The sequence below is a fragment of the Ahaetulla prasina genome, chromosome 5 (genome assembly GCF_028640845.1).
Source record: "Ahaetulla prasina isolate Xishuangbanna chromosome 5, ASM2864084v1, whole genome shotgun sequence".
NCBI classification, from domain to species: domain Eukaryota; kingdom Metazoa; phylum Chordata; class Lepidosauria; order Squamata; family Colubridae; genus Ahaetulla; species Ahaetulla prasina.
The window spans coordinates 10,812,212-10,834,070 of record NC_080543.1 but is presented as its reverse complement, the minus strand read 5'-3'; the positions used below and the strand labels follow the sequence as shown (position 1 = coordinate 10,834,070).

The 21,859-nt window shown below is 43.8% G+C and overlaps 1 protein-coding gene across 1 annotated transcript in view; it reads right to left on the bottom strand.

Moving 5' to 3' along the window:
* The window catches only part of CCDC81 (coiled-coil domain containing 81), a 44,809-nt gene that overhangs the window by 19,099 nt on the left and 3,851 nt on the right, over nucleotides 1-21,859 (bottom strand). The window contains exons 2-8 of the mRNA XM_058185629.1: nucleotides 19,842-19,903; nucleotides 16,852-17,008; nucleotides 14,786-15,042; nucleotides 12,373-12,458; nucleotides 10,913-11,004; nucleotides 6,357-6,477; nucleotides 1,456-1,576 (exon numbers count right to left, since the gene is read on the bottom strand). Of these exons, the coding sequence (XP_058041612.1) occupies nucleotides 1,456-1,576; nucleotides 6,357-6,477; nucleotides 10,913-11,004; nucleotides 12,373-12,458; nucleotides 14,786-15,042; nucleotides 16,852-17,008; nucleotides 19,842-19,903 (896 nt within the window). The remainder of the gene's footprint in view (nucleotides 1-1,455; nucleotides 1,577-6,356; nucleotides 6,478-10,912; nucleotides 11,005-12,372; nucleotides 12,459-14,785; nucleotides 15,043-16,851; nucleotides 17,009-19,841; nucleotides 19,904-21,859) is intronic.

Here is a 21,859-nt window from a genome sequence, read left to right as displayed (position 1 = left end):
TCGCCATCCCTCTCAGGCCACGCAGAGGTCCCCCAGAAGGAGGCGCAGGCTGTCCAGAACCCTAGGCAGCAGAGGGAAAGCATCCAGCACGGCCCACCCAAGCTCCGTTTTTGCTGGCAGAGGCACCGCGGGCCGGTCCTTTGCTGTTTCCAGGGCAGCCCTGCGGGCCAGTTCTATACACCCCGCGGGTCAGATCTGGCCCGCGGGCCTTGAGTTTGACATCCCTGCTGTAGAGGGAATGGCCTTGAAAGACAGGAGAAAGAGCCCAATACTGAGGCTATAATTAGATAAGCGTGGCTTGAGCTCAGACTAAGAAAATCACTCAGGGAAGGGAAAACATATTTCAACTTGCAAGATTCTGTTACTATCTGTTATAATAAAAGTAGTTTTGGCCTATAAGGCACTGGTTTCTTAATCTGGACTGACTATCTATAGAAAGAGAGAAAACTGACAGATTCGGATCTATAAACAATAAAAAGAAATCCTCACTGCTATATGTAAATCACTCCCATGAGAGGACCAGGTTATTCTATCCATTTTTTCATATAAATGCTGGGTGGATGACAAGTGGATCTATATAGCAGGACTGTGAGATGGTGAGTTCTAGTCCTATCTTAAGGTATAATAGCCAGTTGGGGGACTTGGGCCAATCATTTAGAGATGATGATTCTAGTCCTGCCTTAGGCATGAAAGCTGACTGGGTGACCGTGTGCCAATCATCAGGTGATTGATTGTGAGTTCTAGACCCACCTTAGGCATGAAAGCCAACTGTATGATTTTGGGTCAGTCCCAGAGTTATATGGTTGGGGAAATAGAATGAAGAAGGTTTGTTGGATATGTTCACCACCTTGTTCACAAAAAATAATAAAGGAAGGATATTAAATAAAATTGGCTGGAGCTCAGAATCATCTCTCATTGGATAAATAATTGCAGGGAATGGTGTGCCAAGAGCCAAGCATGGCCAAGGGATTACCAGCCACCCAGTTCTACCTAGTAGCAAACATCATTTCCAGAGTTGTCATAACCAACCACACAAAGCTACTGTACAGCTAAAAAAAAAAATAAGGGAACGCGGTGGCTCAGGGGCTAGGACGTTGAGCTTGTCGATTGAAAGGTCGGCAGCTCAGCGGTTCGAATCCCTAGTGCTGCTGTGTAACGGGGTGAGCTCCCGTTACTTGTCCCAGCTTCTGCCAACCTAGCAGTTTTGAAAGCACGTAAAACTGCAAGTAGAAAAAATAGGGACCGCCTTTGGTGGGAAGGTAACAGCGTTCCGTGCGCCTTTGCATTTAGTCATGCCGGCCACATGACCACGGAGACATCTTCGGATAGCGCTGGCTCTTCGACTTTGAAACGGAGATGAGCACTGCCCCCTAGAGTCAGCAACAACTAGCACGTATGTGCGAGGGGAACCTTTACCTTTACAGCTAAAAATACAAAATGAACTACATCTGATACCTGTCCTGCCCTACCATGCTCATCACAAATTGGGGATGAAGTCTGCGATCTGGATGCAGGAGTTTGGGTACGGTTCGCTTCCTGTTCTGTCTTCAAGGCATCCGGAATGGGCGTTGGTTGCCTGCAGAACACAATAGGAGTGTATGAGTGTGCAACAGTGTTTAAAGTTTGCCACTGTTGATGTCGGAGAAGAGCAGGCAGAGCTGGAAGGAGGAGTTAAGTGTGTCATCAGTCTAGAGTCTTTGTGTTGCCAAAACCACAAGAGATTCTTGCATATAGGCTGGAATAATAAATCCTTTGTGCTTGAACGCAACATATGATCCTGATTATTTGCACCTGTCATTAATCTAGTCAGCTGATAGTCAGCATTAAATCAGTGCTAGGTAAGGGTCAAAGGAGCTGGATTCAGGTCTCTTGTGGCAATGCAAGGACTCTAAATTGATGAAGCATTTAACTCTGCCTTCCACCTGCTCTTCTACAGTCCCCTCATGCTACAGGATACTATAGTTAGTCCTTGATTTATGACTGGTCATTTAGTGACCATTCAGAAAGATCTGCCAGAAGGTATTTACCACCTGATTCTGAAGTTGTGCTGACTGTCTCCCCACCATCACCTAAGGTCATGTGATGATATTTTGGGTGCTCAGCAACTGGCCCACACTGATAGACATTGCAGTGACCCACTGTCACATGAGCACAATTGACAACATTTGTTCCAGAAGCTGGCTTTTACTTCTTGCCCATAGCCCACAGCCCACAGCCCACAGCCCACAGCCCACAACCCACAACCCATAGCCCATAGCAAACGATGAGTTTGCTGTATGACCACGGCATTCGCTTAATGCCTACCCCAAAAATTTGTGCCCAGTCAGTTCTTCCCCAACCCCCCAAAACTTTAAGCTTAAACTGTCTACTGTTGACCTCACCCCATTCCTAAGTGGTCTGTAAAGGGTGTGCATAAGCGCACCTGCATGCCTACTGTCCCTGTCCTAATATTCCCTTTTTACTTACTCTTTTCATGTATCCAAATTATGTTTATACTTTTACCTGATATCTTAAATATGACTGACAAATAAATAAAAGAAAGAAAAGAAAGAAAGAAAGAAAGAAAGGTCATAAATAATAATAATAATAACAACAACAGAGTTGGAAGGGACCTTGGAGGTCTTCTAGTCCAACCCCCTGCCCAGACAGGAAAACCTACACCACTTCAGACAAATGGTTATCCAACATTTTCTTAAAAACTTCCAGTGTTGGAGCACTCACAACTTCTGCAGGCAAGTTGTTCCACTTATTAATTGTTCTAACTGTCAGGAAATTTCTCCTTAGTTCTAAGTTGCTTCTCTCCTTGATTAGTTTTTACCCATTGCTTCTTGTTCTACCCTCAGGTGCTTTGGCGAATAGCTTGACTCCCTCTTCTTTGGGGCAGCCCCTGAGATATTTGAAGACTGCTATCACGTCTCCCCCCCAGTCCTTCTTTTCATTAAACTAGAGATACCCAGTTCCTGCAACCGTCCTTCATATGTTTTAGCCTCCAGTCCCCTAACCATCTTTGTTGCTCTTCTCTGCACTCTTTCTAGAGTCTCAATATCTTTTTTTACATCGTGGCGACCAAAACTGAATGCAATATTCCAAGTGTGGCCTTACCAAGGCATTATAAAGTGGTACTAACACTTCACGTGATCTTGATTCTACCCCTCTGTTTTTGCAGCCCAGAACTATGTTGGCTTTTTTGGCAGCTGCTGTACACGGCTGGCTCATAAAGTGGGGCTAAACTCGAGGAACAAATGTCTCCCTTAACAACAGAAATTTGGGGCTCAGTTGTGGTTGTCTGTCGAGGACTACCTGAAATATGTACCAATTTGGCAGGAAGGTATCAGTGTTCCATGCACCTTTGGCATATAGCCATGCTGGCCACATGATCCATGGAAAATGTCTTTGGACAATGCTAGCTTCCTCAGCCAAGAAACGAAGATGAGCACCGTGCCTTACAGCAGGACGTGACTGACAGAGGAACTTTTATGTTTCACCTCCTTTTTAGAAAGGTGTGCCTCAAACTAAACACCAAGATGCCCCTACGTATTGAATGGCATGCAAGTCAGCTTTTCAGAGATAGTTTCCAACAGACAAAAGATCAACAGTTGGTTACGCGAGATGATCCTCTAAAATATTTAAAAGCCAACCGGTGCACCAGACCTTGGCTCAATAATTGCTTGCGATGAAGAGGAAGGATAGAGTTCATTTGGACTGCATTGATAATACTAATCGCTACCGAACTTTTTTTATTTATTTATTTGCATTTATATCCCGCCCTTCTCCGAAGACTCAGGACGGCTTACATTATGTTAGCAATAGTCTTCATTCTATTTGTATATTTATATACAAAGTCAACTTATTGCCCCCAACAATCTGGGTCTTCATTTTACCTACCTTATAAAGGATGGAAGGCTGAGTCAACCTTGGGCCTGGTGGGACTAGAACCTGCAGTAATTGCAGGCAGCTGCTGTTAATAACAGACTGCATTAGCAGCCTGAGCCACAGAGGCCCAACTTGAATTGAAAAGCAACAACGGAAAACGAATTATGCAAGGTGGAAATAGGTGATTCCAAGCCTTATCTGCCTGATCAACCAGGATCTGACCCATCAGAACTAATTATTTTTACACATTAATATTATTTCCTTACTTTTAAATATATCTCTTCCTGTCTGTTCGCCATCTTAAATAAAATATAATAACATCAAAATAATGCGACTGCCAGGCCAGAAAGGATGGGAAGCAACAGCATTTCTCAGTGCAAGGTTGTTTGCTTTTATTATTCAAAAACATCATTAGTTTATCCAAATATAAAATACCAAAATACAAAAGAAAATATTGGGAAAATAGGGGAGAGGAAAGAGAAGGGAAATGGGTAAGGCAAAGGGGGGAAAAAAGAAAGAAAAGGCATTTACTCCCAATTCCTTTTGGTGCAGTAGAATAAGAGGATAACATCAAACTTCAACTTTTAACTGTTATATAATAATATAAACTAGCTAAATTAGACCTATCTAATCAAAAAAAACCAAGATCAACATTTCATTTTTTTCTCCACCCCAAGCAAAAAATCCTCTGATGGCTCAGACTGTTACGACAGTCTGTTATTAACAGCAGCTGCTTGCAATTAATGCAGGTTCAAGTCCCACCAGGCCCAAGGTTGACTCAGCCTTCCATCCTTTATAAGGTAGGTAAAATGAGGACCCAGATTGTTGGGGGGGCAATAAGTTGACTTTGTATATAAATATACAAATGGATGAAGACTATTGCTTGACATAGTGTAAGCCACCCTGAGTCTTCGGAGAAGGGCGGGATATAAATGCAAATTTAAAAAAAGCAAAAAATCCAGAAGTGGTTTCCAAATAGAAAGAAAGAAAAGTAATTATGTTCTTTTCTTTAACCACAGCAGTCAATTTGACCATCTCTGCTAACGCCATCAACTTTTGCAGCCATTCATACCTTGTGGGAATCAAAGTGTCATTCCATTTTTGTGTTTAAAGTAATCTTGCTGCCATCAACATATATAACATCAAAGACCCAATTTTTTTCCAAGTCTTTTTCCATCAAATCCAAAGAGAAGGTTTTGTCTTTGTATTCACTTTAAGAATCAGTGCAAGGTTGTTTCAAAAGGCTAGAGCATAATGGCTTTGAGAAGTCTCACCGGTGCCTACAGCGAGAATTCTTTATGAACAGAATAGAATAGAATAGAATAGAATAGAGTAGAGTAGAGTAGAGTAGAGTAGAATAGAATAGAATAGAATAGAATAGAATAGAATAGAATAGAATAGAATAGAATAGAATAGAGTTGGAAGGGACCTTGGAGGTCTTCTAGTCCAACCCCTGCTTAGGCAGGAAATCTTACACCACTTCAGACAAATGGTTATCCAAAATCTACTTAAAACCTTCTGTGTTGGAGTGTTCACAACTTCTGGAGGCAAGTTGTTCCACTGATTAATTGTTCTCAAGAAATTTCTCCTTAGTTCTAAGTTGCTTTTCTCCTTGATGAATTTCCACCCATTGCTTCTTGTTCTGCCCTCAAGTGCTTTGGAGAATAGCTTGACTCCCTCTTCTTTGTGGCAACCCCTGAGATATTGGAACACTGCTATCATGTCTCCCCAGTCCTTCTTTTCATTAAACTAGGCATACCGAGTTCTTAGAACCGTTGTTCATGTGTTTTAGCCTCCAGTCTCCTAATCATCTTTGTTGCTCTTCTCTGCACTCTTTCTAGAGTCTCAACATCTTTTTTACATCGTGGGAACCAAAACTGGATGCAATATTCCAAGTGTGGCCTTACCAAGGCATTATAAAGTGGTATTAACACTTCACGTGATCTTGATTCTATCCCTCTGTTTATGCAGCCCAGAACTGTGTTGGCTTTTCTGGTAGCTGTTGCACATTGCTGGCTCATATCTAAATGGTTGTCCACTAGGACTCCAAGATTGCTCTCATAATTACTACTATTGAGCGAGGTATCACCTATACTGTACCTGTGCATTTTGGGTGGGGTTTTTTTTTTTTTGCCTAAATGTAGAACTTTACTTTTTTCACCATTCAATTTCATTTTGTGAGATAGTGCCCAATGTTCAAGTCTGTCCACATCCTTCTGTATCTTGAGCCTATCGTCTGGAGTGTTGGCTATTCCTGCCAGCTTGGTGTCATCTGCAAATTTGATGAGTTCCCCATCTAGCCCCATCTATAGAGGTGGAAAGATGCGTCAATCCTCCAACAGAAGAATGGATGGGAAAAGTGATGGAGCTAGCAGAAACGGCAAAATTGGCTTTTAATTAGAGGAAATAAGATATCCAGCAATTTTTTTTTTAAATAAAAAAGAAAAAAAGTCTCACCGATGCTCTCAGATTTAAGATCTCACCTTGAAGAAGAAGGTGGTTTGGGTTTCAAGTTTTTCTCCAAGTCCTCAGTCAAACTGATCCCAGTCACTTTGGCTGGAAAAATTGCTTGACGGGAGAGAAAGCGTTTCGAGAACATATTTTCTGTAAATAAAGCAGAGGTTATCTGAGACCTTTAGGACACAACTGCAAGTTGTTAATGAAAGAGCTTTCAAGCTCACCATGGATAATTTTCAACTTTTGCTAAAGATCTTCTAGCTCTAAGAAACACAGAGATGAAATAAGGATGAGAACTTGGGAGTCCAAAGCAAGCTTTTCTTCTACAGTCTGCCCACAACACCTCTATATGATTTCCTCTTTTAACCCAGTCTTCTTCCAACCCAACTCTGGAATAGGTGTTTTGGAACTGGGCTACCATTTTAAAATTCAAATATTGTCTGAGTCTCTCAGCATCACTGGTTCTCTTCTAGTGCCCAATTGTTCTGTCCCCCCTCGCCTCCGTCCGAGTGATGGCTTAATTAGCCGGCACTATCAGCTCTGGCAGCAAACTAGCGAGCATCTGCCAAGTGACTCTGTTATCTCCCTTGATGCCGATGAGTCACCCAGAAACAAACAGTACTTCAGCTCTTAGTTAAGCAGTTGATTTTGCCTGCTATGTAAGAGGCATAGCAGCCCTCGCTGGTTTTATATCCTGTGGGGTGTGGCTTCATGACTCAGCACTTCCTAGGCCTGCCCCACCCCTGCTTCTGTTGTTCCCGCCTCTCCTGCCTACGAAACCTAGGGTCCAGCCAGGCCTGATTGCCATCAGCTGGGTCTGGAGGCGTGGCCTGGGGGAGGAAAGAGTCAGGGGACGGAGGCCTCATTATCTCCTCCACCTGGCCTGCCTCTGGCTCCTGGAGCTGAGCCAGGGAAGCCGGTGCTCCAGAGGTAAGTCCTGATGGCCCTTCCCCCTCACTTTCCAAGTCACTTTCTGGAAGGGGGCCCGGCTCGGGGGGCGCAGATACAACACTAATATTTCCATCACCCTTCTACAAAAGAGCATCATTAGAAGGGGACTTCAGGGGCGAACGTTTAAGACTCGTGCCCCAAGGTAAAACAATATCAGAGCAAAATTAGAATACAATTAGAAGAGATCACCAGACAACGCATAGAGATGAAGCCAGAAATATTTTTGTTAGGAATACTTCCCAGGGATATATGACCAAAAATATACAATATTTAATTATACATATTACAACTGCGGCAATAATAATATATGCACAGAATTGGGAAAATAATAATACACCAACGGAAGAAAATTTGATTACAAAGGATTTAGAGGGTGCAGAGATGGACAAGCTCACAAAAGAAATAGAAGAAAAGGAGGAAACAGAATACTACATGGTATGGGAGAAATGGTATGAATGGATAGAGGAGATGGATGAAAGAGTAAATGAGGAAGATACAGGAGTTGAAATATAGTAACAAACAAGTAGAAATGGAATGGACACAAAATGTATGATTGAAATTGAGTACGTTGTTATCTTTACGTATATAAATCAATAATTAGAACCATATGTATAAATGGTAAATTGAAGTAAGGGAGAAAAATGGATATGTAAGAAATGTTTACTGATGCAAAAATGTTGAAAAGAAAATTGTAAAAATTTCTTTTTTTTTTTGTTTAAAAAAACTGTTTAATAAAAATTATTTAAAAAAGAAAAAGAAAGGAAAGGCAGGGTTAAAGGAATTAAGAGGACAGCCACCTAAAATCACCCTTATTCTCTTGTGAACCGTTTGTAAATATGGTTTATTTCTATATGTGTATTGGTGGCTGATTTGCCTGAATCAGGGGTCTCCAACCTTAGTAACTTTAAGGCTTGTAGACTTAAACTCCCAGAGTTCCTCAGCCAGCTTTGCTGGCTGAGGAACTCTGGGAGTTGAAGTCCACAAACCTTAAAGTTACTAAGGTGGAGACCCCTGGCCTGAATGACAGCTTCCCAGGAATTCCCTAGCATTTTTGGATTTGAATTGGTTTGGATGCTTACAGTTTCCCAGTCTGTCAAGACCAGTAACGCATCCCCTCCAGTAAGACAATACCCAGATAAGCAGGGATTAACACCAGACAAACAAGCAGAAAACAATATCCTAATCATGGAACTACCAAGGAGAAAACTACACACACACCCCATTAACACTGGCAGGGCAAGATATAGTATATAAACAGGGTGCAAACCCCACAGCCACTAGCTTTGATGATGTTACCTAGTGAGGTAATGAAAACAACCAAGCTCAGAGCACCAAGAACATCACTGAGTTACAGATATTCTCCTCTAGTGACATTTTATTCTCTTAAGTAGAAGAGCATGTTTGGTAACTGAAATACTTCAAATGTTTTTATTTTTCCTTAAATCTTCCAATAAAAAGAAGAGCACATCAGAACGGAGATCAATTATTCCTCCCTCTGCGTCACAGCCACGATTTAGGTTAGAAACGGTAAAGAATATTCATAGCTTCGGTTGTCGATTTAGGCAAAGATTTGTCCTCCGAGCTTGCTGCTTAGATCCAGGATGTTTCGTTACCAAATTAGGTAACATCTTCAGCCGGTGGGGGGGCGGGTTGGGTGAAGTATCTTCTTTATTTATATAGATCCTGGGTGGTCGGTTGGTCTTGTGACATGCTGAATCACAAGACTGATTGAATCATAAAGCTGGTTGATTCACAAGACTGGTTCAGAAGTCTTGTGACTTTTGATTGGTTGCTGTGAGGCACGGAATTCCGCTAGTGAGGGGGGTCGGTCGGTTCTGTCATGGATTGGTGGTTTTTATTTATTATTTATTTATTTATTTATTTATTTATCACATTTATATACCGCCCTATCTCCCAAAGGACTCAGGGCGGTTCACAGGCAGATAAAAAAGCACATATAAATACAGACTAAAATAACAATTAAAAAACTTATTCTACATGGCCAAATTATTAAAAAGCAATATAAATAATAAAACCCATTTAAAACCAGTATAAATTTAAAATCTAATCCAGTCCTGCGCAGATGAATAAGTGTGTTTTAAGCTCGCGACGGAAGGTTCGGAGGTCCGGAAGTTGACGAAGTCCTGGGGGGAGTTCGTTCCAGAGGATGGGAGCCCCCACAGAGAAGGCCCTTCCCCTGGGTGTCGCCAGACGGCACTGCCTAGCTGACGGCACCCTGAGGAGTCCCTCTCTGTGAGAGCGCACGGGTCGGTGAGAGGTATTCGATAGCAGTAGGCGGTCCCATAAGTAGCCCGGCCCTATGCCATGGAGCGCTTTAAAGATGGTCACCAAAACCCTGAAGCGCACCCGGAAGGCCACAGGTAGCCAGTGCAGTCTGCGCAGGATAGGTGTCACACGGAAGCCACGAGGGGCTCCCTCTATCACCCGCGCAGCCGCATTCTGAACCAACTGAAGCCTCCGGATGCCCCTCAAGGGGAGCCCCATGTAGAGAGCATTGCAGTAATCCAGACGAGACGTCACGAGGGCGTGAGTGACCGTGCATAAGGCATCCCGGTCTAGAAAGGGGCGCAACTGGCGCACCAGGCGAACCTGGTAGAAAGCTCTCCTGGAGACGGCCGTCAAATGATCTTCAAAAGACAGCCGTTCATCCAGGAGAACGCCCAAGTTGCGCACCCTCTCCATCGGGGCCAATGACTCGCCCCCAACAGTCAGCCGTGGACTCAGCTGACTGTACCGGGATGCCGGCATCCACAGCCACTCTGTCTTGGAGGGATTGAGCTTGAGCCTGTTTCTCCCCATCCAGACCCGTACAGCCTCCAAACACCGGGACAGCACTTAGATAGCTTCGTTGGTTCGGATGGTCTGCTTCCTTATTGGTTCATATGCTGGTTCTAAGTTAATGTGTTTATTGATTTAGGCCGCCGGCCCCTCCAGCAGCCGAATCAAAAGAGGAGGAGGAGGCGTGGAAGTCAGGGTCAGCATCGAGGCAACCTGAGAGCTGGAAAGGGGGAATGGAGCTGGCAGAGAGAAAGACAGAGGCGGAGCCTGGACCGTCTGTCAGCCCTCAGATGGAGAGTCAACAGCCCCCAGGTCTGGAGGTGGCTGATGAGGAAGAGAAAGAACAGCTGGGTCCAGTGCCTGACGCACGGCTGCGCAGAAAGCAGAGGAGAGGAGAGCAGTGGAAATCTATGGGCCGGTCCTTGGAACAGAAGAGCCACCGCTGCTAGTGAGGCCCCACTCTAGCTCTGGGGATAAAAGGCAGGGGGCGGAGATGAATAGATGTGGCGGACCACTATTCATCTTCTGGGTAGACAGATTTGATAGCCTGCATTGAGAGAGAAACTTTTTGCTGGGGCTGCTGGCGCTCCTAATAAAGGAATCATTAAGTTAACTTCAGAGGGTTTGTCATGTTTGGGGAGCTGGGTCAGAACATTTAGGTTGATGATTTAGGTTTTTCAGAGATTTTACCAGAACTTAGTTGATTTTCTCTACAGCCCAATTCCAAGCAGATCTCAGAAAAAGAGCATCTACACATGCTTATCCTTGCTACTTGTGAAGTAAAAAAAAAAAACAATAACACAGCTCACAAAAATGTACATTCTCATCCAACCTTTTTTAGAGCTCTCTTTGTCCAGCTGCTCCTGCTCTTTACTCGACTTTTCACCTTCTTCAGCAATGGTTTCCATTTCTTTGACATCAAGCCTACCAGGGGGAAAAAATGAGTCCATCAAACTAAAAAGATTCAGGGCAGGGGTGAAATCCAGCAGGAATTCTGACAGGTTCTGGAGAACCGGTAACGGAAATTTTGAGTAGTTCAGAGAACTGGCAAATACCACCTCTGGCTGGCCCCCGAGTGGGGTGGGAATGGAGATTTTGCAATATCCTTCCCCCAGGAGTGGGGTGGGAATGGAGATTTTGCAATATCCTTCCCCCAGGAGTGGGGAGGGAATGGGGATTTTGCAGTATCCTTCCCCTGGAGTGGGCTAGGAATGGGGATTTTGCAGTATCCTTCCTCTGGAGTGGGGTGGTAATGGAGATTTTGCAGTACCCTTTCCTTGCCATGTCCACCAAGCCATGCCCATAGAACCAGTAGTAAAAAAAATGGATTTCACCACTGATTCAAGGGCTGCTTTGTCTCAAAGTATGATCTTTAGAAGATGGATCAGGCAAGCAAACTAAAGCTGTGTGTGCTAATTTTTCTTTTTACGACCTTTAATCCCTTTCATTCAGGAGTCAGGGTGACTGAACAGAGCTTGAGCATTTACTGGCCGGAGGCCCTTCCTGATGCCTTCTTGGAACTGATGAAAGGACTGAGTTGTAGACTGGAGATAGATGATGTCGTATCCCTCCCCCTCTGTTGAGAGAGGACTGTTCAATTTTGACCTAGATGGCCCCTTTGACTCCTCTTACAAACCAGCCGTCCTCTCTGTCCAGAATGTGGACTTTGGTGTCTTCAAAAGAGTGGCCTTTGTTTTTTAAATGCGGATGGACTCCTGAATCTTGTCCTGATGGGTTTGTTCTCCTATGTTGTGTCCTGTGGTTGTGAAGTGATTGTTTTATTCCCCCAAAGTACAGATCTGCACATGTCTCACTGCATTGTACTGCATGTATCATGTTGCTCAGTTTATGTCTAGATGTTTTATCCTTGGGGTGGACAAGCCTTAGTATATTCTTGCCAACACTTCTCTCAACAGAGGGGGAGGGATATGACATCATCTATCTCCTGTCTACAGTACAGTCCTTTCAACATTTCCAAGAAGGCTCCACACCCATTAGCACTACTCAGTGACCCTGAGGATACAGATAAACCTCCAAATGCCCTCAACGGTTCCCTAAAAGAATGCAAATGACCAGCTGTCTGCAAGGAATATAAATCCTTCTATTCCCCACCATCCAGCCAGAACTGAAGAAGCTTCTTGAATGAGAAGCGAAATGTCTTCAAAGCAAAAAAAAAAAAGAAAGTCCAGTTGCCTCTTGAAAAAGCACTTTTGGGACTTGCTTGCCCACCTTATTCTGCAGATGAATTTGTAGGTTAAAGAATTTGTGGATTGATTATTAAAGCACACCCACCTTGGAAACACTGCAGTGTTGGAAGGGGGAAATGGTGGAGTGGATGAGTCCCTGGTTGACAATACAGAGTCCACCGTTCCTGGCCTCTGTTGAAGAAAAGGAGAATTAACATGGCATCCAGAAAATGGTAAAAACTATGGTTAGCCTCACAGGATAGACTAGACCGCAAACGTGACCAGAAGGGCTAATTCTACTTTATTGTAAAGCTACTTTAACAGTGTTGGTACCACTTTAGAAGATTGGATGGATGGGTGGGTGGGTGGATGGGTGGATTGGATTGGATTGGATTGGATTGGTGGGTGGTGGATGAATAGATGGATTGGATGGATGGATGGATGGATGGATGGATAGATAGATAAATAGATGGATTGGATTGGATTGGATTGGATTGGATTGGATTGGATTGGATTGGATTGGATTGGTGGGTGGGTGGATGGATGGATGGATGGATTGGATTGATTGGATTGGATTGAATTGATTGGATTGGATTGGATTGGATTGGATTGGTGGGTGGTGGATGAATAGATGGATTGGATGGATGGATGGATGGATGGATGGATGGATGGATGGATGGATGGATGGATAGATAAATAGATGGATTGGATTGGATTGGATTGGACTGACTGGATTGGATGGATGGATGACTGATTGGATTGGACTGACTGGATTGGATGGATTGGATTGGATTGGATTGGTGGGTGGGTGGATGGATGGATGGATGGATGGATGGGTTGGGTTGGGTTGGATTGGATTGGATTGGAGTGGAGTGGAGTGGAGTGGAGTGGAGTGGAGTGGATTGGATTGGATGGGTGGGTGGTGGATAGATGGATAGATGGATTGGATGGATGGATGGATAGATAGATAGATAGATGGATTGGATGGATGGATGGATGGATGGATGGATGGATGGATGGATGGATGGATGGATGGATGGAAGGATGGATGGATGGATTGGATTGGATTGGATTGGATTGGATTGGATTGGATTGGATTGGATTGGATTGGATTGGATTGGTGGGTGGGTGGATGGATGGATGGATATATAATCTTCCTACTCTAATATTCACACAGAACAGGAACATCCTTAAATAGTCATCCAAAAACATGACATTCCCATTTTCAGTCTCTTTATTTATTTAATTTATATAGCCACCTATCTCAGGCATGTGAGTCTAGGGAGCAAACAAGTCTAAAACTATTGAAAACAATTACAATATAACAGAAAAATAAACATATATGGCAGCCAAGAAAAATCATAACATAGTATTTGTAAACATAACAAACATGCTATGTTAATTTCATATTAATTTTATATTTGTGTCTGTGTGTCAGAGGTGATATTCAGCAGGTTCTGACCAGTTCTGGAGAACCGGTAATGGAAATTTTAAGTAGTTCGGAGAACCGGTAAATACCACCTCCGACTGCCCCCCCCCATCTATTCTCTGCCTCCCGAGTCCCAGCTGATCGGGAGGAAATGGGGATTTTGCAGTAACCTTCCCCTGCCACGCCCACAGATCCCACCACTGGTGTGTGTGTGTGTATACACATAGGTAAAGGTAAAGGTTCCCCTCACACTTACATGCTAGTCCTTGCCGACTCTAGGGGGCGGTGCTCATCTCCGTTTCAAAGCCAAAGAGCCAGCGCTGTCTGAAGAGGTCTCTGTCGTCATATGGCCGGCATGACTCAATGCCAAAGACGCACAGAACACTGTTACCTTCCCACCAAAGGTAGTCCCTATTTTTCTACTTGCATTTTTTATGTGCTTTCGAACTGCTAGGTTGGCAGAAGCTGGGGCAAGTAACGGGAGGTCACCCCATTACATGGCACTACGGATTCAAACCGCTGAACTGCCAACCTTTCGATCGACAAGCTCAGCGTCTTAGCCACTGAGCCACTGCATCCCTGTGCGTACACATACACACACATAAATATATACACACACACACATGCGTATTTAATTATACCTAATTATTACAAAAGTGCAAATAGAGGCATTTCAGACTGATAGCAGTCCTGATTTGCTTGAACCCATCCCTTTTTTTTTATTTGCATTTATATCCCGCCCTTCTCCGAAGACTCAGGGCGGCTTCCACTATGTTAGCAATAGTCTTCATTCTATTTGTATATTTATATACAAAGTCAACTTACTGCCCTCAACAATCTGGGTCCTCATTTTACCTACCTTATAAAGGATGGAAAGCTGAGTCAACCTTGGGCCTGGCGGGACTAGAACCTGCAATAATTGCAGGCAGCTGCTGTTAATAACAGACTGCATTAGCAGTCTGAGCCACAGAGGCCCCTTGGCAGGTTTGATTCCATTGTCATACTGAATTTATCATTAAGCAGGTTTTTATTAAGATGGAACCAAAAGGCCATCTAGTCTTAGAACATAATGAATACCTAAGCAACTTACATTTGTCAGGGCTTTTAAGAGTGTCCCGCTTCCATCCATGGTGTGAAGAAAATCTTTATAAAACTTCATCTTCACCTTGTTATCTCGGACAATCAGGACACCAATCCCTTTGAAGGTGAACTCGACCGTCTGTTTGGTGGCAATGGACCTCGAGAAAGACAGGAGGGTCTCTCGGATGCATCCTTCCACCATCTCCCTGTTGAAGGGGCTGTCCAGGGACAACACAATGAAATTCAGCTGGACAATTGGGATATCACCTAGGAAATATAGAAAGAAGAAATGCTCCATAGGCAAGCTGATATCATAGCAATCGCATTTAGATATCTAACTCACCGCGTCGCGTTGCTGTCACGTGACATTTTGCGACATTTTTCCCCTTCGCAGATCTGGGGTGGGCATGGCCCGCAAATGATGCATCCCAGCCGTGGGCCGCCAGTTTGACACCCCTAACTTAGACTTATATATCACACTATAATGCTTTACTGCTGTAATCTGTAATCTGGGCGGATTGCAATGTCAGCCAATTGCCCCCGACAATCTGAGTCCTCATTTTAGACCTCAGAGGGATGGAAGCCTGAGTGAACTTCGAGCCCATCAGGATCGAACTCCAGGCTGTGGGTAGAGTTGCCCTGCAATGCTGCATTCTAACCACTGCTCAACCACGGCTCCTTTTAACATAGAGGAAATATGTTAGCAGAATAACATTAATGTCCCAAAGGTTCTTTTCTGAAAGGCAGGTGGACTTTCTTGGGGGTTTTTTCCCTCGAAAATGTTTCCCTTCTCATCCAAGAAGCTTCTTCGGTTCTTTTTCAAAACCGAAGAAGTTTCTTAGATGAGAAGGGAAACATTTTCAAGGGGAAAAAAAAAACCTAAGAAAGTCCACTTACCTTTTGGAAAAGCATCTTTGGGACAAACATGACCTGGATGATTTCGAATCTCCATAGACAATAACATTAAGAGTTCATTCACACAATTCTCCCAGATAGTCTAGGCTAGCCAACTTCTGGTTATGGAACCATGACAGAATCTTGCTCTTGACTCAGACAGGAAGATATTGTGAAACCCTCTTAATACTTTGGCAACTGACATCATAAATATACCAACACCACGCTTGATGTTGGAGGATGATCCAGGAGTAGTTCTGGGACCAAGCTGTAAGCAGTCTAAGGGCCTGTGTGAAAGGTGTGAAGACAACGTTTCGCTTCCCATCCAAGAAGCTTCATCCGTTGTGAGGATACCTATCCTTCCATCCCCCCACCATCACAACGGATGAGGCTTCTTAGATGAGGAGCAAAATGTCTTCTTCTTGTTCCTCAGAATAAAAACCCAGTCCAGCTGCCTTTTGAAAAAACAAATTTGAGGCAACTATGACTGAGAATCTCTATATAAAATCTCTATATCAGGGAATTGTGCAGCAGGTGTCCAAATGAAGTTACAGACTCTGACACAAACTTGTAATAATTTCATATAAATAAATATATTTACAGCTATATTTACGTCAGTCAAGATAGTCAAGGCAAACAGGAGCATTGTGAGGTAAATCCTCACAGGAAAATCATCGTGAGGTAAATTACAGAGCACGCAAGAGAAAAAGGCGGGAAACAAGGACACTCCCCCTTTAATCCACAGCAACCAATCAAAGCATAGATTGCCTCACACAGGAGCCAGCTCTTTCTCTCCAACCAAACAACTGCGTGTTCTGACTCATCATACCACTCCGCTGTTTGAGCTACTAAATTTAAATATCGTTACAGACACCTAAAGCCCATAGGGATCCAGTCAATCAATAACGGTAATGGTATGCAGGAATGGCCTTGGGAGACAGAAACAGGAGCTGTAACCTAGACGACAGTCTGATAAAATAAATAAAGAAGTCTTTTAAAATGATTTATGCTGTTCGGTGGGTAACTGGATTGTATATCTATGGAGATTCTCAGTCATCCAGGTCATGGTTGTCCCAAAGGTGCTTTTTTCAAGAGGCAACTGGACTTTCTGGTTTCTTCTTTGAAGAGATTTGAAGATTTAGATTTGAAGGAAGAGGAAAACCTTGAAACTGAATTTCTCACCCGGAATGCGTATTTTGTTGAATTTTAGTCCGTGGATCTGGGCGAGTTTCTCCGATAGAAGGAAGACAGGCCGCTGAAGGAGGATGCATTTGTTGGTGCCAATGTGCAGTTTCTCTCTAAGGAAGGAGAACGTCCCAAGACCAGGAATCTGGACACCCTGCAAAAGGAGGAGCCCTAAGTAAGAGCTGGAACAGCAACACGATGAAGGCTCCTGAGTCCCAACCTACATTACGGATAGTCCTCGAATTATATCCACAATTGGCTCCCATGTTACACCACTCCTGCGCAGACTACACTGGCTACCTGTGGCCTTTCGGGTGCGCTTCAAGGTCCTGGTTATCATCTTTAAAGCGCTCCATGGCATAGGGCCGGGTTATTTACGGGACCGCCTACTGCCACCGATCGCCTCCCACCGACCCGTATGCTCTCACAGAGAGGGACTCCTTAGGGTGCCGTCCGCCAGGCAGTGCCGACTGGCGACACCCAGAGGAAGGGCTTTCTCTGTGGGGGCTCCCACCCTCTGGAACGAGCTTCCCCCAAGGCTTCGTCAACTTCCTGACCTCCGAACCTTCCGCCGCAAGCTTAAGACACATCTATTTATTTATGCAGGGCTAGCTTAGGGTTTTAGTTTTAAATTTAGTTTTTAATGGGGTTTTATATTATTTTAGTGATATTTTTAATTTGGCCTAATTAATAAGTTTTTTAATTGTTGTTTTTACTTGTATTATTCTCATGTTTTTATCTGGCTGTAAACCGCCCTGAGTCCTTCGGGAGATAGGATTCGAATAAATAAATAAATAAATAAATAAATAAATAAAATTGAGCCCAAAATTTCAGCTGCGAAGCAAGACAATTGTTAAGGGAGTTTTGTCCCATTTTATGACCTTTTTTGCCCCAGTTGTTAAGCAAATCACTGCCGTTGTTAAGTAAATCTCTGCAGTTATTTAGCAAATCTGGCTTTCCCGTTGGTTTTTCTTGTCAAAAGCCATCTGGGAAGGTTACAAATGGTGATCACGTGACCCCAGGGCCATAAAGTCAGTTGCCAAGTTCCCCAATTTTGATCATGTGACCATGGGGATGCTGCAATGGTTGTAAGTGTAAGTCAATGCCTTTGTAACTTCAAATGGTCACTAAACGAATATCTGTAAGTTGAGGGCTATCCGTACAGTACCAGCTGAAAAGTCAGAATATAAATCTTATTGTTAGGCACAAATGTAACTCAGCACACCAGTGTTGTCCCCTACAAACATCAGCAAAATAAGAATATGAACAGAGGAGGGTTTCACATAATTTTACCACCGGTTCACCGCACACCAAAAATGTGAGCATGTGCGTGCGCATGACCTTGTGCGCATGCGCTTTATTCACGCACACAGTTTGCAAGTGGCTTAGAAAATGTGGCTAAAAAGGATGGCACAGGTTGCCACTAGCGGTTTGCCCGAACCGGTCCGAACCAGCTAAATACCACCACTGGATATGAACACTAGTCTGTTGTGAAAATGTAGAGAAAACGTAACATTAGGGAGGCAAGCAGGCAAGCAAAGAGAAAGAGAGAATTGGAAGGCTGATTCTTAACTGAATCATAGTTAGAACAAAAAAAAATTTAAGGAAGGGAGGGAGGGAGGGAAAGGAAGGAAGGAAGGAAGGAAGGAAGGAAGGAAGGAAGGAAGGAAGGAAGGAAGGAAGGAAGGAAGGAAGGAAAAGAAAGAAAGAAAGAAAGAAAGAAAGAAAGAAAGAAAGAAAGAAAGAAAGAAAGAAAGAAAGAAAGAAAGAAAGAAAAAGAAAGAATGAATTTATTTATTTATGAATGAATGAATGAATGAATGAATGAATGAATGAATGAATTGTCCTTTCGGAAGGGAGGGAGAGAGGGAGAGAGCGAGGGAGAGAAGGAGGAAGGAAGGATGGATCATCCTTTCTGGGGGGGAGGAAGGGAGGGAGGGAAGGAAGGAAGAGAAAGAAACTACAATATTATGAATGACCAATAGATGGTAGCAAAGAGTTACTGAAAACTATTTGTTGACATCTACTGGTAGTCCCTATTTTTGCAAGTATGGATCTGATAGCCTTGCAGTTGTGGAAGGGAGGGAGGGAGGGAGGGAGGAAGGAAGGAAGAAGGAAGGAAGGAAGGAAAAATTGAGAAATAGATGAGTTTAAATACTAAATCTGTCTTTAACTGGTGGTCATATGCCTGGTTTGAAGACACATGAGGCTTCCTGCTGGATTCTAGTAAAGACTCTTTCCCAAAGAAGCCAATTACAGTTAACTCTGACTATGGAATTCCTCACCACCTAACCATATCAACAAAAGAGTGTTACCTTCCAATACATTTTTTTTTTAATGTCATGCCCACGAAGTCTGGAGTCTTGGTTAAGGCACCAGTCTACAAAACAAGAGACCATGACTTCAAGTCCACCTTAGCCATGAAAACTAACCGGTGACTTTGAGGCAGTCTCTCTCTCTCTCAGCCAGCCTTTCTTACAGGGTTATTGTTGTGGGAAAAATAGGAGGAAGAAGTTACGTTAGATATGTTTGCCGGCTTGAGTTATTTGTAAAAGATAATGAAGGCAGGATATAACTAAGAGACACGGTGGCTCAGTGGCTAAGACGTAAACTTGTCAAATGAAAGGTCGGCAGTTCAGCGTTTCGAATCCCTAGCGCCATGTAACAGGGTGAGCTCCCGTTATTTGTCCCAGCTTCTGCCAACCTAGCACTTCGAAAGCACGTAAAAAATGCAAGTAGAAAAATAGGGTTTAGTGAAAAGGTAACAGCATTCCGTGCGCGTTTGGCGTTGAGTCATGCCGGCCACAGGACCATGGAGCCGTCTTCGGGCAGCCCTGGCTCTTCGGCTTTGAAATGGAGATGAGCACCACCCCTAGGTCAGGAACATATGTGCGAGGGGAACCTTTACCTTTACCTATAACTAAAAGTAATGAATACGGTACCTAGATCTGAAGAATGCAAGTAGAAAAATTTACAAAAAGTCCTACCTTTTTCAGCGACAGTTGCTTCTCAACAAACTCAGAAACGTTGTTCCAAATATTAACAACATCTGAAACATAAAGCACACATATTTTTGAACACACTTTTTACACAACTCTGAAAAGAAGATGAACCTCAATCCTAGGTAGAAGATCACTGAACTAATTTATTGCTGGATAGATTTGCTTTATATCCATGACAATCAGCCAAACTCTTGATGGTTTATAAGTACAGGTGGTCTTCGAGTTATGACCACATTTGAGCCCAAAATTCCTGTTGTTAAGCAAGACAGTTATTAACTGAGTTTTGCCCCCTTTTACAACTTTTCTTGCCACAGTTGTTAACCGAGTCACTGCCCTAGTTGTTAAGTGAATCCGGCTTCCCCATTGACTTTGCTTGTCAGAAGGTCACATGTTCCCGGGACTTTACAACCGTCATAAATACGAGTCAATTTGCCAAGCGCCCAAATTTTGATGACCTGACTACGGGGAATCCTGCAACGTTCATAAGTGTGAAAAATGATCATAAGTCACTTCTTTCGGTGCTGTTGTAACTTTGACCAGTCACTAAATGAACTGTTGTAAGTTCAGAACTACCTGTATACATAATGACAACTCAATACAATATTCATGGCAAAACCAGCATTAAAATATGCAGCAATCAAACGGATTCTCACTGATATCTTCTCAATCACCACCGACTCCATGAAATAATTTGGTATTTAAGTTTCCAGATGGTCAATCGTGTGGGAACAATCTCAACTGCACAGGGAGTGTTGTGACTCGTCCTCCCTCCTCTCCTCAGCCGGGCCCCTCCTGTCTCCAACCGGGCCTTTTATCAGACTCCGAGTCTGATAATGAAGATGAACGGCCTGTCATGCCTCCAGCCCCTGGCCCTGGCCCCATGCCCGGAGAGGATTCCAGGAGTGAAAGGAGTAGCCCAAGAAACCTCACTCATACAGCGTGTGTTCCTTTGGCTCAGCCTTCAGAGCAGGAAGCCAGCCAGGTGCTGGAATTACTCGGGCCTACTCCCTCTGACCCCTCCCTTTCCCAGACGCTGACAGCAGATCCAGCTGAAGACAATTCAAAGTGGGAGGATCCTCACTTCCAGAGATCTGAGACGCGACGCCAGCAGAAGGAAGGGTGGGGCAGGCCTGGATAAATGCTGAGTCATGGAGCCACACCCCACAGCCTATATAAAGGACCTGCTTTTGGCATTCCAACCTTGAGTCAAGCAAAGTCTTATCTAGTTTGCTGATACCGGACCCTATCACTGAAGTCACAACTTGGATTCCTGCCTGCCCTGATAAACCTCGAAGGAACTTGGCAAAGGCTTTGTTGCCAAGTTTGTTACGGACTTCCTTGACTCATTCGTCGGAGTGGGGGTGGGACACGACAGGGAGACTGTTCCACACAGCAGGGACTGACCCTGAAAAAACAGCCCCTGCAATCCTCAGAGAACGTAAGCTCTTCCTTTTGCAATTGACCGATGGTGATTTTGTCAGCACCGATACTGTTCAAGTGGTGCTCCAGTTGTTTTGGGATTGCACCCAAGGCGCCTATCACCACTGTTCTCTTTTGCTACAATTATATATAACAGTAACAGAGTTGGAAGGGACCTTGGAGGTCATCTAATCAAGGGCTCACAAACCTTTCGGACCTCAGGGACCACTAGATTCATAATTTTAAATCCCACGGACCACTAATATGAATTTTTTAAAAAAGATAAATAGTATTTAGTGCAATATAAAAATGCAAATACAGTAATTTTTCTGCGGACTACCAAAATTTTCTCGCAGACCACCAGTGGTCCACGAACCACCAGTTGGTGACCGCTGATCTAGTCCAACCCCCTGCTCATGCAGAAGACCTGCACTAGGGAATTCGAACCACCGAACTGCCGACCTTTCTGATCAACAAGCTCATTGTCTTAGCCACTGAGCCACCTACTCAGGCTAATTGGCAGTGGAGGATACAGTTATTGGTCTTCTATTTTGCAGGCCTTGATATTTTATTACTTTCTCCAA